The following is a 22,142-nucleotide window of genomic DNA, read 5'->3' as shown; positions in this document are numbered from 1 at the left end:
TGTAGATACTCAAGGCATCCCGTAACTGAAAAGATTTATCTTCAAAAATAAAAAGGAGGAGTTCAAAAAATACACAACACCCTATATATATACGGAGCTATGGAACCCTACGGAGGACAAACCAAGATAGATGATTAGAAAGCACCACAAGCGAGGCAAGCCAACACAAGACAAGAAGGAAGTTGCCTCTACTAGATTTACATCCATCTAGGCTAGCTACACCTCCTACTTATAACAGGTTCAGTTCAATACAAGACAAACATAATATATAATTATTATCCTCAGTGAGATCGGAACCCATCTTCACCAATAATCAATAGCTGGCGGGGATCATGAAAAAGGCGTTAAAGAGTCGACACAAGACAACTTTCGGATGAGGGGTTCTACGATAACTTTACCTCTCTTTTCGATGAACTGGTGATCGATCGGGTGGATTTTGGCGACGAATCGGTGATCGATTGGATGGATCAATTTGCCAAAGATTACATCGTCGAGTTTGAACCACTCAGCTGCTAAGACAATTGTGAATGTCCAATTCACAATAAGTCAGGTCAATCCCTGCATTTTCTGACAGCATGGATTGTTAAGATACTAATCCGAAGTAATCTGATGAAGCATCCATGATGGATGTAGACACCTCCTCTAATGGAGATTAGCCCCAAGAAGTTTTCGCTATCAGAGATGGGGTGATGATCTAGGTCATTATGATGACAACCTTATGAACAATCAGGGTCCTCCAACCCTAGTGGCAGGCTAGTGTCAGCCTCTGGTGGGCACACCACCTGTTGTCCTTATCAGGGCCCCAGTGATACAGTCTCTCGATTATCAACAGGGAGCTGACTGTTTTAAATCCACGACTGCTAAGAGGACCCCCCCCCCCCTTCTACAAGAGGCCCTCATGTGCCCTCCGACCATGGATCTGGCTACCCCAGACGGAAAGGATTGGGTGAAGTCGGTGGTCAACTTAACAAAGGAGATCATCATCTAGGCTGAGAACTCTCACCAGGCTCTAGCTGGAAACAATGCAAATCAGGATAGAAAAGGCAATTTCCCATTGCGAGACCCATGTGACTCGAAGAGGCGTAACTCTAGGAACAAGGCTTTCCAGGATGACAATCAGGCAAACCACCATCGTCGGACCTCATTGATCGAAGGTCACCCAATCAGTAACTTGTGTCAAGTCATCGACGACTGGCGAAGACGCCCGGGGGCTTTTGAGGAGGCTTCTTCTACCCATCATCGATCTAATCGGGAAATGTTCCGACATAAATCAAATTAGGACCGATCTTCATCGTCATGGTAAAGACTCTCAGGGGTGCTGGAACCATGCACAGCGCCATCAACGGATATTTGGCCTTCTCTCTAGATCTACGAAATGTAAGCTTTCCGGCATGGTTCTACCCCGGGACGATCGAGAAATACAATAGAAGTACAAATCCCGTTGAGTTTCTTCAGATCTATATGACGACCAACGATGGCTGGTGGAGACTAGAAGGTAATGGAGAATTATCACCCTACAACCCTTGAAGGGGCAGCCAGGACATGAGTTGATTAATCTATCACCAGGGACAATCTACTCATAAGAGCAGCTTTGCGACGTGTTTCGAGCTAACTTTTAGGGTACATACGTTCATCTCGGCATGAAAAACGATCACCACTGTTGCGAGTAGATGGGGAATGAAACCTTGCATGAGTTTATGTGCTGCTTCAGCAATACCTAGAATACCACCCCCAAGATTAGCGACTACGATGTCATCTAGGCGTTCACTCAATTGGTTAAGAGCTGGCGTTGCGTTGAAGACATAGCTGGAAAGGAGCCTGAAATGGTTGAGGAGCTTATGCAGATCGTCGATAAGTCTGCTAGGGTCAAGGATGCACTCCTCTACATTAAGGAAAAGACTCAAGGCATCAAGCATTCTCAACCCGAGCTCGGCGGTGACAACGTCTAGAGCAAGCACGAGAAGAATTCCAAGAAAGGTAAGGGAAAGAAAGCTAAATCTGAAAAAAAAATTACACACATGCCTGATGTCTGTCCCGACCAGCACTCCAGTCCTTCCCAGAGTAGAAACTTCACACCAGGCTCCAGCAATCAAGACGAAAAGCCTAAGTGGGACTTCCACCAAACCGACAACCATAGCATCTATGAGTGTCACCTTTGAAAAAAGTTGGTTGAAGTGGAGGTCAAAAAAGTGGATAAGGGAAAGAAGATCCAGATCGCGATCCAAAGCAGTGACTCCGACTTGGATGGTAGTGACAAAGATACGAACCTGATGTCTTTCTAGTTTATTAATCTAATACTAGTATCTCCTTTAATATTTTGGTAACTTATATAATTTTTAGGTTGTTTTAAATTCTTATTTTCTATTAACTCGCTTATATTCTGTTTTTCTCCTGCTATTTTTTCAGAGTCTATCTTTAAAAGACTCAAAAACTTTATTCTCTTTTATTGCATACATTCAATTACATCATTCACATTCACTTTATATCTAGTTCTACTTCTATTAGTCAATCTTCCTATGAATTATATTCTTACTAACAAATTTATTTTTTTCATTCTTCGTATCCTTTGGTCTATAAACCAAAACTCATTTTTTCTATAAATTTTTTATATGCATTATCAAGTCTGGAGCTATGTAAGTTAGTAATATATTCTCATTTATATGTCCTTCTAAGAATCTTAATGCATCTTTATTTATTGTACCCTATCTTTTATCTAATAATATTATTAGAACATTTGTTCCTAATTTCTTCCTTATCATACCCTTAATTCCTATAATATATATTACTTGGTGAATATATTTGTAACCGGGGTATTTTAGACCATTTTTAAATTGCTTACTTACAACTCTTAACTCTATTGGTTGTGCCAAAACGCTTAATTTTACTTTTTTAGATATCATGTATAATTCATTCTTACTTTCAAACATACCAATTTGATAGAACTGTTATGGCTTTATTTTTCTTAAGGTAGTTTTTGATATCTTTCAAGGTCTCTTTCTAAATCTATGACTTATTCTATCTACTAGAGTTAAGGGTCTTGCATCTCAGGTTACAACTGTAGTGTTTGGTCTTTTTAACAAAGATTTTCGATATATTCATCTTTGTGAGTTTATGACCTTAGTGGATGCAACTATTCCAAATGAGGCTAATTCGATCTCTTTGCTACTTTCTTTAGTATTAATTATATTCAAAATCTGAAACAACAATTGAATAATAGTAATATTCTACCTTATTATTACTTTAGAGTCTTCTTTAGATGATTCGTAATCAGAAAATCAACAAAATCAGCTAAATATTCTTTTCTCTTAAAGCTTGTTATATGCTTGACATATATTTATGAGAGAACCAATGTCTTGACCTCCTCCAAAAGCCTTTAATATTAATTATGTCTCGGTCTAAAGACTTTGGTCCTTCTAATGCCCTTAGAACTTCTTTCTTATGAGATAATTTATCTAGAAAAAAATAAAGAGTCTAGCTTCTTATATAGCAAGATAAATTTTTCTTTAATGTAATCCCTATTTTGATTGGATTTATTTTGCTCGGTCTTGTTTTTCTCCTATGACTTGTAAGGCCAAATTTATTTTGTAATGTATGTGGAAATATTTTTCTTCTAACTGTTTATGTTCTTTGTATAATCTTTCTAATTTTAAGTCCAAATCATCTTTTCTTTTACCCTAAATTATATAAAAATTATGCACTAAGTCAATGATTAGATTTAATTGGCTATGAGAAGAATGCTAACTATGTTCTTCAGAGGACTTGAATATGCACCTAATATTAATATTATCCTTTGTCTTGATATTTTTTTTATGTACTAAATTCTAAATTTAGATATTTTAATATTTCAGTGATGACTAGACTTTGATACCAATATACGAAGTGATTGGGGTTTTCTGATACTTATTCAAAGTTACTGTTCATCTTTCGCTATTATTCAAGATCTTTTACATGTTGGCGAAACCAACAACTCAGCCGACTATACAACAGTTGTAATAATCCTACTCTGTACTCACCATTATTATTGCTAGCTTATTTCAGGAGTAGCAAAATTTTTCCTAAATATCCTTAGTTATGAATATATATAATAAGTTTTTATCATCACCCTAAGCAGTTCCACCCAAATGGAATACTTCTCTGTGGATACAGTATTCTACTCACCCTATTATAGTTATGCTAGATATAAGAATTACTTAAAAACTACTAAAAAGATTTCTCCTATAAGATACATAACATAAAAACTCGTCCTATATAAACAAACTAAAAGAATAAGGGATTTCAAAGATAACACTACTTTATTTTTATAAGCATAGCTTACAAATGATTTTTTTCTTTTCAAACTCCAACACTTATATACAGATAGAGGATTACCTTACAACGGTAGTGGTATAATTACTTTATTCAATATAGACTATTTTACAAGGTGGAGTAATACTAGAGGTGAAAGAGGGAATGCTATAGATGCTCTCGTTCTTCTCTGGAGAATGCTTGCTCAATGGCTAGTGGCTAGTATGTTCTCTTTTATTGCCTAAAACCCCCTTTTATAGCCTGCGAGGAGCCCTTTCCTCCCTTATTTAATTTGGTTTAGGTAATTAGGTATTAGTATGGAATCTCATAGCGACATAATATGGAATTATCAAGGGTAAATCCTTAACAATGATTCCGGGGTGTATCGGACGATGGGTGCATGATCTTCGCTCGGGATACGTATGTTGGATCCGGCTGTGAGTGTGTGACTCAAGAACACCGAGATTTATCCAGGTTCAGATCCCCCTCAGGGTAATAGCCATACATCCTGTGTATTCTTATTCTTGTAGTCTAAGTCAAATACCCATGATCTTCTTGCCCTGCCATCTACTTGTTGGGCCCCGAAAAATATCTCTCTACAAGCCTGGTACCCCTCCCTTTATATATCAGAGGGAGAGAGTATTTACACGTGAGCCAAGACACAGACTCAGGCCTAGCCCGAGCTTCTCACCTAGGCCTATCATTACTAAGAGCAGGTGTACCCCATTTGCTCTACGGCGCCACAGAGCCCGTCCCATCGCTCCACCGCCTGCGTCATCCTGGTCACCCGAACTGTCATGTCCCGTCCCCATGCGCCGTCTGCACACCTGCAAAAGAACTCCTGCCACGCCTGTCAGGCCATCCCGTAGTGATTAATGCTACGGGACAGGTCACAGCCGCTCTGTGCCGACCACGCCATCGACGACCGAAAAGGGGACATGGGGAAAGGAACTACTCAAGTGAAAAAGCATTTATTGTGATTAAACTGCTTGGACATATACCTGCCCCACGACCAGAGGAGACTGGTTGCGGGGTTTGCTCCTGCGACCTGGGGACTGGTCACGGAGCCCGGTCGGAGAGTCGGGTTGCATGGTTGCTGGCTGGCCGCGCAGTTGCCGACTAGTCGTGCGGGAGAACCGCAGTTCTAGACAAAACGTGACATACGATATCTGCTGATATCTTACTGGCGTGGGTCCGCCCGCAAGGAACCCCACTATTCTTTACATCAACAAAAACCGTCTACTTTTACCTATCACTTCTATTCGTTGTCTTCATCTACATGCATGTCTCTAATAATAGATATCTTTATCTACATAGAATCTCCTTGCCTTGAATTATTGATGTCTTTCCCTGTTTATAGCGAACATGTGTGTCATTAGATACTCCCCGGAGAACATAACTCCAGCTCAATCCAGTGATCTCGTTATAACTAAAATATATATTACTTTCTAATATATATATATATATGCTACTTTCGAATATGTATATACTTATTTTCTGAAATATGTATATTTTTTTTAAGTAAATTATATTCTTTTTTAATGTATATACTACTTTTTAAAATATATCCACTCCTTTCTAAACACTCATTAAAAGATATGTATCCGGGGTACAGAAAATGTTTTCTTCTCTATATTCCTCTCTATCACCTATATGATTATCGAAATCGTGGGAGTTTTGCAACTCATCCATACGAAAGTTACAAACGGGAAACCCATGGCGGCGCGCGTGTGGTAACCGGAAAATAACCTGCATTGAAGCTGCTCCCCAAGACCCCAACGTTACCCCGTTTAATTACAGTGCCACCATCTTCTTACAGTTCCACCACGCCGCAGCGGCAAAGTAAACGTCGATTGGAATCCAATCTTGCCCTGCACGCCAAACCCTTCAAACATCCAAAGCCCAATTGCCATTCATACCCACCAAATCTCTCTCTCTCTCTCTCTCTCTCTCTCTCTCTCTCTCTCTCCGGCGAAATGAAGTCGTCTTCCTCGTCCGATGCGCCGACAGTGCCGCCGCGGCTGTGGATCGTCCTGCGGCGCGTCGGCCTTGTGCAGTACGACGCCGACGAGGACCTAATCCCCTCCTTGAAGGTCGCCAAGCCGCCGCACTTCTCCAGCCTCACCACGCCCACGAAAGCCCCCAGGCCCAGCGACGACGGCGCCGAGCACCCCTACGTCGTCGCCGCCAACGACGCCGGCCTCCTCCTCTACGTGTCCAGGACCACCTCCGTCCGCTTCGACCTGGACCCCAACCCACGGGGCATGCTCTTCGTGCTGGCGCTGGCGCAGGCGCGCGACTTACTCCCCGCCGACACTGCCACCGGACGCGGCGCGTCCGCCTGCACCACCATCACCGTGCGCGTACCGGACCGCGTCCGGCCCGAGCAGTCCCGCATCTCCACCATCAAGAGCGTCGGCCTCCTCCCCATCCCCGGCACCGGCGGCTCCGATTACGTGGTCGCCGAGCTCCTGGTCGCCGATCGCGCCAGCCTCCTCACCTTCCGCTCGGGCATGGACTCGTGGGACGAGAGAGAGCTGACCTGTCCCCTCGTCTCCGGGACCTGCCCGCGGTGGACTCCCCACGACGTGATCTCCCACGACGGGAACCTCTGGTGGGTCGACCTCCGGCAGGGGCTCCTCTGCTGCGACCCGATTGCCTACAACCCGGTGCTGCACTACGTGGAGCTCCCGGAGATGTTCGCTCTAGAGTTTAGGTCCGAGAAGGAGGAGCAGATCGACAGCTACCGAATCGTGCGGGTGAGCAATGGAAGGTTGCGGTTCGTGGACGTCGCCCTCGCCCGCGAGAGCATCAGCACCCCGCGGGAGACACTGGTGGTCGTCTGGACGCTGGCATTCGTTCCTTCGATCGGCAAGGCGTCCTGGGAGGACCACGAGTTCGTGATGACGACCCTAGCGAAGATCTGGGAGGACGACAGCTACAGGCGGACGGGGATGCCGCAGGAGGTCCCCGTGCTCGCCCTCGTGCACCCGCACAACCCCGACGTCGTCTACTTCTTCCTGCAGGGGTACCTCTTCTCCGTCGACGTGCGCCACAGCGCGGTCGTGGAGTTCGCCCGCGAGCCCTACAGCGATCTGGTCCAGGTGATCGACCGGCCGGTGATCGACTGGCGCTACGTCCTCGCTTGGGTGCTGCCTCCCGTCGCTTCTCAATGCCTCAATGGTAAGAGCTTAGTTTGTGCTCAGCATTCCATGTTCCATCTGGATATCCTAAATCTGTGAATCATGTTCTGTTTTGTTCCTAATTAATGGTAATACGTTTGTGCTCTGCTTTACTACAATATTGATCGATGTTGAATACTTTCTGTGAAATCTGGCATTGCAATATTCATTTGTGCTTGACCCTTGACTACAATAGGAAACAACTTGTTCATTACTTATGCCTTGATTTACTTGCCCTTTCATGAGTTCGCCTGATTCTGCTCTGATTGATTCATGCATGCATGGGCGAAGTAGCAAATGGGTAATGCAGTGCATATCTGATATAAAAACATGATCACATCTGTGGTACATATGATTCCCTGCCTATTGATCTTTCTGAAATAATGACATGGATTATAAACCGTTCAATGTTCATCTTCAGTTGGGAGCAGGGGAAAGTTGAGAAGAGTGTGTTATGTGCTGATGAAAGATGAGTGATAAGTACTACAAAATGTAGAACACGCCGGTGATATATGTTGCAATAAACAGGTGAACAAGTTCCAGTTGAAACCATGCATAACCCGTTTTGTGCATGGACAGGTAGCTAGGAAAATAACTGGTTGTAGTACTCGAATTCAGGTTAACAAAGCCTAAAGGTAAGAACTAAATGGCTTCAAGTACAGAGAACGATGCTAGGATAACATCAGTTTGACTGTGTTTTCTGCACTGAATCTCTTATAGGATTTAGCGATTGTTCTTTCGGATGAGTGCGTTCACTGGCATTATGTAATAATATGATCATGTTGAGTAACTCTTGACTGACTAGTACCGTACTACTTCTCTGAAAAGCTAGACAGCCAGGACAAGGATGTGGCTCCTGCCGAAGCATGCCAATCACCCGCGCCATCTTCTGACCTGACCGACAAGAATGAAAGCACATGAAGCAAAACCTTTCTCACGGTGAGCTTGTGGTGCTTCTCATTTACGTCAAACGCCTAATCTGCACTATTTTCCAGCAGCATGTGCAATAAAATTACCTATCTTTTGTACAGGTCGTGAAGGTGCGTAACGCCTCGATCTGTTGTTGTTTCTTGTGTTGGCTGAGCAGACAAGATTCGGGTTCCTAATGAGTATGAACTGGGGGATTCAAGTTGATCATGTGCTCACAGACTATCAAATTTTGTCAGTTCTATCCATGCTTTCTCTCAGAAGTATCGCATACGGGTACGTAGAGTGCAATCTTGTGATGTTTTTTCAGCTAATGGATTCAGTAGTTTCAGAGCTTCTAAGGTTAGGGTGTTGTCCATATGGCTGCATATTGAATTGTTGCCGGGCTAGCAAAAATCCCAGCCCCAACAGGACAAATCCACAGGGGTAAAAAAACTTGGATTTTTGCTGAGTGACATCGTTCTTTCTTTCTTTTTCTTTTCATGCCGCGGCTTGCTTCCTCTGGTGGTCTCTCGGTGTTGTCCCGTCAGGTACGTAGATATCTATGGACGGTCAACCCAGATAGGCTTCTCTTTTCCCGTTATGGTCGCTTTGTTTAGATGCAGTTCTGTGGAACGATCAAAACTTTAGGTGGACGAGTCTTGTTAATGAAAACTGAGTTTAAAAAAGAAAAGAAAAGGTCTATATTTTGTCCCTACTCTTTTCCCGATTTGATTTTCGTACGTCATGTCCAAAACCACCGGGTAAAACTCGTCCCACATCTTATCAAATTACATCCCAAGACTAGTGTTAGGGGTGGTTTTGGAGTGACGTGGCAGCCACATCATCATTTTGCCCATGTCGTCTATGCATGTAAGAGAGAGAGGAGGGAAAAAGAGGATGAAAATGCTACTGAAATGTGGGGTCATTGCCAAATGGCACGGAAAAAATGATTGATGAGGCTACCACATCACTCAAAAACCACCCACAAAGCAGCTTTGGGACATAGTTTTACCCGGTTTGAGACTTGCGTGATGAAAAATGAACCGAGAGAAGGGGTCAGGGCCAAATTTAGACATTCTTCTAGAAGATAATAAATGTAAGGACCACGCAAAACGGAGGTCCAAGTTAGCATGACGTGACAAATGAACATCAGACACTAGCAGTTCAAAAGGTACGGAGTGCGTCCAGTATTTCCTTGAAGCGCCGGATTTTCAGCTATTTTTTATTATTATCGTATCACTGCCTCAAACATAGCGAAGCCCCCAAAGTCCCATCAAAATGAAAGTTTTATTCCATAAACTGCATTTCATCTGACTAGCTTAATCGCTCCACAGTTCATTACAATTACATAGCCACTGAGGAAGCCAGTTTGATAATTTACAAAGTTATAACACAATATCAGAAAAAGGAAGATCCACAAACAGGAGACTACAAATAAACACCGAGGGTGCAACATCTCAACACCACAACTACAGAAAATACAGACGGTATCTCATCAGCTGAAAACTGAACCTTGCAAGCAGCTTCATTTTATCAGGTGTCGAAAATCGCCGCTGGCATGTACTTGCTTCACCTGCTTGTCGTACTCGTCCTCACCATCATATTCCTCATCCTCCCCATCCTGGTCTTCATCGTCGGGTTTCTTGCCATCTTCTTGCTCGTCTTCCTCGGCCCAACCGAAACCAGACACCGGAGTAGACAATTGAGGTGGTGTGCGAGCCTCCTCGACTATCTTCATGATCTCTTCAACGGTCTGATCAGAGTAGGTGGGGGCGTTGTTGTCCTTCTTGTAGTACTTGGCTTGTACAGCTTCTGTAAGCTCTCTAGGCAAGTTCTTCAGGAACCAGGGGTGATTCCTAATCTCCCTAATAGTTATTCTCTGAAGAAATGAGATGAAATGGCATTACAGCAGTGGTAAAATGATTGACGATTTGCAGGGTTCACTCTCCAAAAAATACCTTTGCAGGATTCGCGACGAAGATCCTAGAGAGGAGCTGCCTGCAATCTTGGGAAATGTGGACATACTCTGGTATTTGGTATTGAATAGACACTATTCTCTGAAAAAGAATTTTGGGCACGCACCATATTAATCATTCACAAGGTGTAAGAACCAGAGATTTAGGATTTCTTGGACAGTGAGTGAACTATTACCCCAATCGTCTTTCTGAAATTCTTGGGATCGTCGGGGTCCTCAAAAGGGTACGCACCAACCAGCATCACGTAAAGGGTCACTCCACAAGACCAAACGTCTGCCATCTGGAAACCATCTTACAAAATGTAATGAACTCCATCATAAGGAGAAGAGCGCAGGCAACAGTAATCTCAAGGAAGCAGATGCCTTTAGGGCAGCTCCAGCAGCTACAGTAAAAACAGAGCCACGACACTATGCCACTATTTTGCCGATCGATGCGTGCGGCAAACGGCTTCAGCGGAAGCAGCATTGCTTGCTACAAGGATACAGACGAAGGCAACATAGTGCTGGCGATCGGCAAACTTGCGGACAGAAGGAGCACCCTATATCACTGTTCACTGAGTATATCTATAGGTTCAAGGGGATAAGAGTAATAGAATGTAAGAAATATAGTAACTTTTGGCTATAAAAAAAATATTATAATAGTGTTAGGGGATGCTGTAATAGTATTATAGAGGATGAATTTTTAAGTATCTGCTAGAGATGATCTTACAGTACTCAATAATCTAAGAAATATCAAAATTTGAGTTCTCAAAAAATAAAATAAAAAGCATACTACAGTTTGTCATGGGTCATGGCCTAATCCATAACCCATTAGGACCAGCCGGTCTAAAAGCCCGCTCAATGGTACTGTTCATGAAGTGTGAATAGTACCACATATATTGTATCATCAGCCGAGTTCACACTGTTTCTTGGCCACTGTTTCTTGGCCATTAAGTAGATTATGATTTTTTATTACTTTCTAAATTATAATAGATTACTTAAGGGTCAATTTAGCCTCTTTCTACATAAAGAGAGTCAAACCATCAATAAAAAGATAAGCAAAAAATTAAAAGCGCCTAGACGACCCTTGTCTTCTTTCTCTCATGCTATCGTCCTTGCGCCTAAACCCTAGCCGTCGCCCACCATAGCCGCTAGCGACCTTCATGATCGCCATCCCCCTCCTCTCCTCCCTCCAATAAACAACCAGCATTACTATCTAGTATCAGAGGCCACTCTGACGTCATGAATTTCGTCAGAGGGATCGATCATACAGTCAACTCAAGATCAACATTTGCATATGCGATTGCGAAGGATGCATCGACCTCGACAAAGAAAACTGCAAGGTTGTTCCTCACATGAACAGCACTCATGATACTGTATGTTGTGTGAACAATACCCGCAACACTGTTTCGTCTGTGAACAGTACCTATGACGCTCCGATTTCCTCAAATCTTCATGCTCCACTCATCTCCGATACTGCGCTATAATGGGATGATCTGTGTCAGCAACTTGAGGAATACCGCCAAGAACATTGGCAATGGTTTGCTGATTTATTCACCGCCCTCAACGGCCCTCGTAATCCAAAGGAGACGCCTAAGATTTCTTCCCCATTACTGCGTCGACCGCCAGCCTTAGATACATGTACCAACAAGGTTGATCTGCAACACTGTAACTGCGTTACCTCGATGGATGCTTTCTTCATTCCGCCGCCTGTCACAACATTGTCAATCATCGACGCATTTTCAGCTACTTCACCGCTAACAACCATCATCCTGCCAGATGCTATTGTCCCATCATCAGCAGTTTCATCGGAGGTCATAACGAATTCTTCTCGATGATCATCGGCAGATGAACACTCCTGCAACATCGCCTACACGTCAAACATCTGCACTCCCTCTACGCAGGTCTTCCACCCTATCTCGACACCAGGCGGTGCTGCCCATGTCTCTAGATGTGCTCGACGACGACTCCTCTGTCGGCATAGACGCTGTCATCCATAACTTTGCCAGGCCCGCCACCACATTGCCTTCCAGGATGCTTCTTCCAGCCTCTTCTTCCACCTCGACGCAAGGCGTGTAGTTCCATGTGGATTCCACTATACATGGCATGAACAGTACCCATGATACTGTTCACCAGGAGTTGACCGGCTTCCCCGACCTTCACGCGCCGTTCGCCAACAACATCTTCTCTAAGACGCATGGCGCCGTCTCATCTTCTACAGAATCTACGGAGAATGTAACCAAAGACTTCCTTTCTGTAGCCCACAGCATTCAAGAGGAACACACAGCTGCTACATAGAATTTTGCGATGTCTATGATCACGAAGTCCCTCACCAAGGCTTATGGCACTTCAACAGCTGTGGACTCTCATTCGCCATCCATGGCCGACCTGGACTTCACGCTAAGGTAGGAGGCCTCAGGGCGTTTGATGCCACTAAACCACTGCAGATCTACAAGTCCTTCGGTGGGAAACCTTCGAGCTCAGCACCAAACGACCCTACAGCAACATTGATCCGATGATGGCTTCCGTACCTAGTGGTGCGGACTGGCCGCCTGATCCGACCTCCTTCACCCCAAGTGGTAGGGTCAATTCTCGAGGCGCCCCCTACATCTCTTCGACAGCGACCACTTGCCTCCACTCGTCGACCATCTCCTTCAACGATGAGTCCTCTATCCTCAGGTTCACCATCCCGTATGTCATCGTTCGAATCCTTGTACAACAGCTACGTGCCTCTCCCCGACTAACTTGTCTTTAGTGGAGAGAGAAGGCTCCAAGGTCGTAGTTGTCTCCATGTTCCACTACACTGCCGCTTCTACTTCAATAACGGCAGAGCGACCACGAACCACTCCAATAGCATCGGATATCCCCCAAGCGTGCTTTTTCGATAGCCTGGACAACATGTGTCCTTCGTGTTGGGTCAATCAACTGTTATCGACCAAGATCAATGATCGCACCCATCCGGTTGTCAATAACTTCATCTTTGAGTGTTATACACCGACAACGGTTGCTCAACCTCCATTGCATCCAACAACCATCAACGTTCATGAGGAACGTACGTCCGCCCTTCCTATCCACATCGTCTCCAACAAGGTCATCCACATCATCACACAACATGCTTCAGAGATTGTTGTTTCATCAGCGGCTTTAGCTACATCCATCATGTCACCAACCGCCGAAGTCCAAATGGTCACTATTATCCTTCCTCTTCAGGACTTTTACCACTCTTGGGATGGCCCTTATGGTCTACCTGCTTGCCTTGTTCCCATGGGAACTAGAAGGATCGTATGTTGTGTGCATTTTCTTCAATTCCCCTACCCAGCATGTGACAGACTATCAGTGCATGACAGATACCTACATCTAGAAGGAACACATTAACTCTGTCTTGCAGAAATCTTCCAATGGGCACAACAAGAATGCATTGGATACAAGAGAGTACTACATTGCAATCATCTTTAAGGGATTCTGCGATATCTCCAAGGACGTCGTCATCATAATCCATGTCTTCTCCGAGCTCATCGCCAAGTATCTCTTCTTCGTCAACATCAATGGCACAACAATGATATACAGACTCCTTCGACTCAAGGCCACCATCATCATTATCATCAACAACAACACAAGGCGAATGGAGTTCTTCATCAACCATCTCTGACACTATCTTGTCACACAAAAAACCACATGGGAGTAGAACTCATTCTTCAGCATGTGGCTACCTCAGATTTTAACCATGACCCCCACCTTGCAGCAAGTGGAGCTCTCCCTAATTAGCAGCTCGAGAACGAGCTGCAAGTGAAAAGGGAGAGAGATGTCATGGGTCATGGCCCATTAGGGCCAACTGGCCCAAAAGCCCGCTCGTGATACTTACTGTTCACAGGTATGAATAGTACCACACATACTGTAGCGCGATTGGGTCCATTTCGTTTCTTCGCTGTTAAGTAGATTAGGGTTTCCATAAATTTTCAAATTGTAATAAATTACTTAGGAACCAAATTAGCTTCTCTCTATATAAAGAGAGGCAAACCATCAATAAAGAGATAAGCAAAAATTAGAAGGGGAACTTTTCTTGCCGTCCAGACGCCTGACCGACCCTCGCCTTCTCTCTCACGTCACCGCCTCCTTGCACCCAAACCCTAGCTACCACCCAACATAGCCAATGGCGACCTCCATGGTCGCCATCCCCCTCCTCTCCTCTATCCAATAAACAGCCACCATTACACAATTTAAATGGCAATCATAAGTTAAATAGTAGTTTATATTACGATATAAATTGGCAACTAGTAACGTATTGTTGACTGCAGCCATTATGCTGAGAACCCAAAAACTGAAAAGCATATACATTTCAAGGAGAATTCTCCTAAGCATGGTGCAACCATGCGTTAAAAGCATATCCACTGGTGGCAAAACTTATATGAAATACTTCAGTTGCTCACGTAAACGTGAAGCGGTGAAATGAAAAGGAAACTATCACAGGTCACTTAGGACTTGGCAATGTAAATCTTGAACAGGTACCACTGAATCAACAAAATAATATAAGGCTAGTTTACAATTTTTTTGCCACTCGATAAGATCAGGCATAACAAATCAATTACAAAAAATTCGTGCCGATGTATGCATGAAATATGGTAAGACACTCTGAAAATGCAGATAGCTTAGAAAATGGATAGGTGAAGATAAAGCAAATATCACTACTGGAGGGTACTAGAATTCCGGAGTAGCCCACAAGCAAATCAGAGAAGTAGGCACCTTTGGAAAGTAATGCCACCACCAAAACTTAAACAGAGTTACTAGAAATCAACGATACAAAAGATTGAGCAATGTCCAACGCTTAAACTTATCTCAGTGACATCATATGGTTTCTCTTTCACAAGCGAAGACAAATCAATTTTCGCATTCTGGAAAGGAAAATTTTCCGGCAGTTTGGCATGACATACCAAAAAGTAAGAAGCAAAGTACATTAATCATTGGTGAAATAGTATCTACATTAAGCAAGACAAGTAATAGATGGCAAAAAAACGAAGTGGACAAAGAAAAACAGCTCTGAAGTACCACAGGCAACCAACTAGATATTCAGTCTAACATGGTATCATGAAAAGACAAGGTCTGAGGGGCCCATGGCCATGTACACATGAACTAGGGATGGAAACATGACGAAAAATGGTCAGTTAAAGGACATAAAGTATGACAAATGGGAACAAAATGACTCATGTAACATGCCCACGGGGCATATCTCCACAATACGGAGTTCATCATACGCAAACATTTCATTTCTTTTTAGTACTTTTCCTTTTCAGTTATCCTCTAGACAGACGAAAATGATTTTTTGGAGCTTTGCATTTTTTTATTGAAAAGTTTGCTGGTCAAAGATTCATCAGAAAACAAGTGCACAAGAACATTTTATTAATCCTCACTTAGAGTAGATCATTTAAATTAAGCATGGCAATAAGATCTGCATTAACAGATTCTTGTGCTTTCCTCCATCAAATCAAGCTTTTTTTCATAGGTCATTACTCCAAGAATGCCACAAAGACAAGACTCCAACATGTAATCAAGTATGAATCCGATCAGGATTAGAATTTATGCATGCAAGAAAAGCAGGCACAACCCACTGGGGCAAAGTTCAACATCAGACATGTTGATGAAAAAAAAAATTCCAAGTGACACAGAATGAACATTTCTTTAGACTAGCTGTCCCCTATACTTCTTTGACAAAATTGTCAACACAGATAATTGGAGTACTTGGAAGTTGGAATTTGGAATCTCCCTACAGGGATAGGGATAAGACACCAATTCTGGCGTGTGGGGCCAGGCCCACTCCCTGCCTACTAGATTCATGAACAAAATTCCAAAAATGCAAAACCACTGATTAGGGAAGTGTTCCAAGAGCCCGGTCCACAAGGGAGAACGTATGCTGCACTGGGGCCACATGGCAATGCAAGTGATGCTTTCATGCACTGGGTCTAGGAATGCAAAAGAACTATGAGACTACATTATGGTCAGAACCTCAGAGGGCATCGCAGAGCAGACTGACACAACACACAAGGATAGGCAATGCACACAGAAGGTTTAAGGTGAGGGTGCAATAGGTACCCTAACTGCAGTGATATAAGCAAAAGAGATGAGAAAAATCACACCACTAACCTTGCCGTCGTATTCCCGGCGAGAGAGCACCTCCGGAGCAATGTACGCCGGAGTTCCAACCGTGGACTTCGGCTTCGAGTGCAGCAGTGATGACTGCGACAAAGAAACGTTGCCAAAGAAAGGTGTTACCGTGTTAGCAGCTGATTATAGTATACTGCTGCAATAAAGAACAATTGTTTGCATAAGTGTTGCCTTCTTTTCTTGTTTGCAGACATATGGATTTGAACGATTTTTCAGTGAAGCTGGAACAGAGGCAATTTCGCTTCTATTTCTTTTAGGCAATAAAGGCACGAGTTCAATGAGCACAGTGAGAAAAGGCAGCACAGTTTCGTGTCAAAATTTTGGTCTTCCCAGCATGCCAAGTTTAACAAGGCTTCTTTCAGCATACATTTTCAAAGAAATCATAAGAAACAATAACCGGAAAACTTTGGTACCTTGGAGTAGCCAAAGTCGCAGATCTTGAGGCGGGGCGCCGGGCTGCCATCCAGCAGCGTGTTCTCCAGCTTCAAGTCCCGGTGACAAATTTGCTGCAAATCCAAACAAAATTTGCAGTTGCACACCTCATCAGCACAACTTTTTTTAAGAAAATTTATTCCATAAAAAGATCTTTTGTTTTTACTTGGTTGCTGTTCTCACCATGAAGTGACAGTAGCTAACACCGCAAATTAGCTGCTGGAAAAAATACCTCGCCTAGAATAGTAGGAAGAAAAAGAAATTAGCACATCAACCCCAAATTGCTTTGGAGGAAAAACAGAAGAAGATATTCCGTGCCGTCTAATTTGAGCAGACGAATGATCACCTCATCCTCGCTGAACCTCCCGGCGCTGCAGATCCGCTCGAACAGCTCGCCGCCGGCGGCGTAGTCCATAACGATGGCGAGGTGCGTTGGCGTGAGCACAACCTAAACACAAGTCCCCCGAAATGATGAAGTGAACAAGAAAAGATGAAATTCTTCTTCACCTCGAGCGCAAGGACTCCAAGAGGTCGCGAAAATTCTCCTCTGTTTCCCTCACCTCCTTGAACCGGATTATGTTGGGGTGCCGCAGCGAGCGGTGGTTTATGATCTCCCTCGCCACATTCTCGACAATCTGCAACAAGCATAAATCAACCCACAAGGCGCACAAATTTCGCAAGAATTCAGATAGAAGGACTCGAGTTGGGGCCGAATCCGGCGCCGCACCTTGAGCCCGCGCGGGATGTACTTCATGGCGACGAGCTCCTTGGTCTCCTTGTTCCGCATCAGCCGCGCCACCCCGAAGTTGCCGGAGCCGATGTCCTTCAACAGCTCGTACTTCTCCATCGACCCTGCTTCCTGCACGAGGAGGCCGGGGCCCTAGGCTAGGCCGATCGGATTGGAGGTGGGGAATTCGGGGGGTTTTGGCGTTGGAGCGGAGGGGGAGAGGAGCGCGCGTGGGTGGAAGAGGAGGTGCGAGGATTCGAAGCTTAACGAGGAGGCTTCTCCTCGACCAGTTGCTAGCAGCGGTTTGCTCTGTGCTTTCTCTTCTCGTTTGGGTTTGCGCGTGATTAGTTTACGCGATTTTTCTTTGCGGGATGGATTAGTTTATGCGGTGATTAGACGACGTGGTACGGTGTGCATGCTGCAGCAGCAGCAGCATGATGAGGTATGGACGCAATGATGTGCTCCCCAGATGTCTCGGAAGGATATTATACGAGATTTTTTTATCGTAAATTCTTTACGGGACTGTAATCTATATCATCATTTATTAATTTAACAGTTAATACATATAACTGAGAGAAAAAAATAGAACACATGACGTATATAAAAGAGAATTTTTATGTAAGATCAGATCTTATAGAATTTTCTTTCAGATATCTACGTTTCATATTTTGTGCAACAATATCCTTCACTTTTTTTCATAAGAAGCCGAGGACAAACAACACACTCACACAGCCGTCGAAGAATATGTTGATCATCATTGAAAGAAAAATCTAACTTAATGGGTCATACGAGAAATAAATTTTAATTTTAATTCTGATAAATAAGGATGTAATCATCTTCACGAACCACCTAGATTAAGGTTTAGTTCTCGTTAATATCCTTTCCTTTGGTGAAGCAAACGTGTCACAAAGAGCACCAACGTGTCACAAGTAGCGTGTCACAAAGAGCACCAACGGTGTGAGTAAGTAGCGTGCACCAACCAAACTGCTCCTTCATCCCCAGTCTACGAAGATCGTATAGGCAACCCAAATTCCAACAAATAAAAAAAAAAGAAAATTACGCCGCTGCCATTGCAAAGATAATTAAATTAGAAAATAGAACAAGGAGCGGATTCTAAGGCCAGATGAGGATCCGGATCTCCCGACTTTCCAAGGGTGAAATCAAGGGGTGCACAGTAGAACGTGAGGCGCTACAGTGTCGTGAAAAATCCAATATCTCTCTCAAGAAACTCCATTGTGCTAGTTTATGTTGTAGTCGTTGCGTCTCATTCTTGACCTGCTGCATCTATTACAACTACACCCTGTAGAATGTTTACCTTGCTTCGCACCTCGTCACAAACCTGAAAAGCTCACATGGACTTCTTGTTGAATGCATCGATCTATTACAACTACACGCTGTAGAATGTCTACCTTGCTTCGCACCTCGTCATAAACCTGAAAAGTTCACCTGGACTTCTTGTTGAATGAGTACGATTCACTACTTGCCTATTACCTGGGTCGCGAGATCGAAGAAGGTATACTGCTAGGCAATGTTCATTCCATCTTTGCTTCTCTTTTCCTTTTGATTCTTTATGTTTTCTATCTATTTGATCTTCCTTCACTTGCTTTTGAGCTAACTTGGCTTGCTGCTAGGAACGGAATCACATCAAGTGACAGGTTGCCAGAGGGGAAACTCTAATCCGGGATCTGTCGCTCGCTCGTCTCAGCTTGTGACCTCGCGACGCTGCTGGATAAGAAGACAAGGAGGTCGACTGGGTTAAGGCTTCGGGGGTGGAGGGTTAAGGGGTTGCTCTCTCTTCCCTGGACATAGACTCGGGGAAGATGCTAGCTTGGTGGTGGGCTGAGCTGTAGTGGACAAAGCGCCACCGCCAGTTGCCAGTGGTGGCCATGGGTGATGGGCTAGGTAGTGGGGGAGGGGGGGCGTCACGACGGCGATTGCGCGGCAAAGCGGCCAGGAGGCCGCTATCCATCAATGGTGGCAGAGGAGGTGGAGGGGACACAGTGGGTAGGGGTGGAGCTACGATGGAGGGCAACGTCGGAGAAGAAGTTTGGTGTTGGTGAGAGGAAGACGACAGACTGGAAAAGGATGAGGATGGCAAGGTCACACGTTTGTCTGTAGCACGACGAGTCGCGCAATACCCCAGCCCTTGTCAAAAGCTATACGGGACCCGTTTGGATAGTAAGTGGTTTGAGTGTTTCTGACTAAATTGAGGAGGTGGTTATGATTATTGTTTTTTATAAAAAATTAGCTTTTCAATACACTAAAAGATAAAAAGCTAGTTAGAACTTGTTTATCAGCTTTTAGTTTATTTCAGTCATAATCGTTTCTTCAACCAGCCAAAAGTCATCAAAAGACAATAAACCGACCGTTTGAATAGCTTTCTGATTTTTTTAAAAAAAACTAAAAAAACATATCTAAACCAAAGGAACGTTGCCTTGGCGATATAACTACTCATTGTAGTTTGTGGCTATGCCAGCCGTCGCCTCCAATTACCCTTCCAGGCTTGAAACATATGACCAAATTATGCATCAGCTAAGGGCACAACTCCTGTATCTCTCCTCCAGGTAGGGGGCACACCCCTTGGTCTACTTTATATGAATTTCCATTGATGAGCTCATGTATATCCATGCAACATCGGCTCTGATATAGCTGCACTTTCTGCTTTGTGTCAATGCTTGTGCGTTGTCGTGAGGTGACGCCCTCGCCCTCAATCCTTTCCAATTAGTTACCCTCTATCATTCGTGGCCTATAGAACCATCACTACCTCATCGTCTATAGAACCATCACCGTCTTATCATCCTACCCCGTCTGTCACCACCATGAACCGGCTCGCTCCTTAGAGGGAGCTACTTGGAGCTTGGATCCCGTAAGCTTGAATCCTAATTTCAAACTCTAACTTAAATAGCTTATTGGAGAAGTTTTGTCACCGAAGAAGAAGTGCCTCCTTGAGGAGGGAGCACCTAAAACACTCCGAATTGTTGGAGGGGGAAAAGAAAATTCAGGTGAGGGATACAGAAACACTTGATTATTTATACGATAGGATTTAATCACATACTATTTCTGTTTTTATTTACTTATCATTAACTTTTTATTTTAGTAATTTTGATCTTGCATTTTTTTATTAAAAATTTATAAATACTTAAAAGTATTTAATTCTAATAAAATTTATTTAATAATAAACTAATGATACAAAAGTTTTAAATATTTATAATTTTTCGAGAAACAAACGTAATATCAAAATTACTACATAAAAAACTGGTGGCAAATACAGATATTTTTGGACCCTGAAACTTTATTTTCGTCCTGCCCAAAAGGTGGAATGACACCATCATCCATCGACGATTGACCGAGACGGCGACGAGAATAGCACAGAATACTAGAATAGAGGCCGAGAGCTGGAGGGCTGGAGTCTATTTTCCTTGAAAAACGAGGGGCAATTTGTAAGATGACGATGAACTAGTTGGAAATCGCACGCACGCCCTGACGTGGCGCGGCACACGTGGGAAGCAGCGCGTGAGGGCGGGGTACGATGTTTGCCACGGCAGTCGGCAGCTCTGACTTTTTCATTCCGAGTGATGGCGATGGCTGCTCTGTGCTCGCCTCACCTCCCATCTTTGAGCAACTTGATTAGTCTTCGTTGCTATTAGAGAAAATAATTTTTCACCTTGTTTTATTCTCTCCTCTTTCATCCGATCCTTTTGCGAATCTCATCAAGATTACATTTCGTGTTTCAGGAAGCATGTTTTTTTTTTTTGTCAGAAAGAGGATTAAGCCTTTGACAACATCTGGCGTCATAGTTGAGTGAAAGTGCTGCAATGGGAAGATATTTGTGCTTTGTGGAAGTTGGACCGTGTCCTCTGGTCAAAGATAGCGCCGCTTGTGGATCCTCAGAACGATCTCTACGACTGTGTGTAGTTGGTTGTACGAACTTAATTTTAGATGGAATTATCTAGATAATATCTCGTTCTCTTGTTTGGTTGGTTAAATTTAATCAAGCCATCTCGTATGGAGTGGTATATATTTTAAGAATATTTTTATTTAGATGTTGAACGGTTTTGTGTGGGAAAATTGGTAAAACGACTTGTACAGGCTATATCAACTCCATTAATAACTTGTAGTTAGTGATAATTAGTGACTATAAATAGTTATTAAGGATTTTAGTTAAACATTAGTTACAATTAGATGTTATTAATCATAACTAATTATTATTATAGGTGTTTAGCCATGATTATTAACAATTTAAGTTATAATTAATAGAAAATAGTAATAATTAGTGCTAATTAACATAGTTTATTGGTCATAACAAATATAAAATTTATTATTTCAGTAAATAATTAAGTTATACATGGATATAATACATATTTTTTAATCAACTAAATATGTTCTCATATCATCTTATATATCCAACTAAATATATTATTGTACTATTCTATACATCTAATCAAATATCACCTCATCCGAGATCCTCCCATCCAGCACGACCTCATCCGATTCAACT

At 43.3% G+C, this 22,142-nt stretch overlaps 2 protein-coding genes across 3 annotated transcripts; one reads left to right on the top strand and one right to left on the bottom strand.

The window, feature by feature from the left end:
• Window positions 1–6,227: 6,227 nt before the first annotated feature.
• LOC133921998 (uncharacterized) lies at window positions 6,228–8,917 on the top strand. 2 transcript variants are annotated; one of them, XM_062367132.1, is made up of 3 exons: window positions 6,228–7,467; window positions 8,299–8,405; window positions 8,498–8,917. In XM_062367132.1, exons 1-2 carry the CDS (start codon window positions 6,261–6,263, stop codon window positions 8,385–8,387), a joined length of 1,296 nt encoding a protein of 431 aa, XP_062223116.1. In that variant the 5' UTR covers window positions 6,228–6,260; the 3' UTR covers window positions 8,388–8,405; window positions 8,498–8,917. The 2 variants fall into 2 exon arrangements, with proteins under 2 accessions (XP_062223116.1, XP_062223117.1); XM_062367133.1 differs by having other exon boundaries at window positions 8,295–8,405.
• Window positions 8,918–9,643: 726 nt separating this feature from the next.
• On the bottom strand, window positions 9,644–18,063 carry LOC133921999 (serine/threonine-protein kinase SAPK7-like). The gene is made up of 9 exons (XM_062367134.1): window positions 17,645–18,063; window positions 17,478–17,552; window positions 17,264–17,365; window positions 17,101–17,154; window positions 16,899–16,991; window positions 16,465–16,557; window positions 10,527–10,631; window positions 10,334–10,432; window positions 9,644–10,254 (listed from the first exon to the last, which is right to left on the bottom strand). Exons 1-9 carry the CDS (start codon window positions 17,762–17,764, stop codon window positions 9,901–9,903), a joined length of 1,095 nt encoding a protein of 364 aa, XP_062223118.1. The 5' UTR covers window positions 17,765–18,063; the 3' UTR covers window positions 9,644–9,900.
• Window positions 18,064–22,142: the final 4,079 nt, after the last annotated feature.

Source organism: Phragmites australis, chromosome 6, assembly GCF_958298935.1.
Source record: "Phragmites australis chromosome 6, lpPhrAust1.1, whole genome shotgun sequence".
Classification (NCBI taxonomy): domain Eukaryota; kingdom Viridiplantae; phylum Streptophyta; class Magnoliopsida; order Poales; family Poaceae; genus Phragmites; species Phragmites australis.
This window is presented reverse-complemented; position numbering and strand designations above follow the sequence as displayed.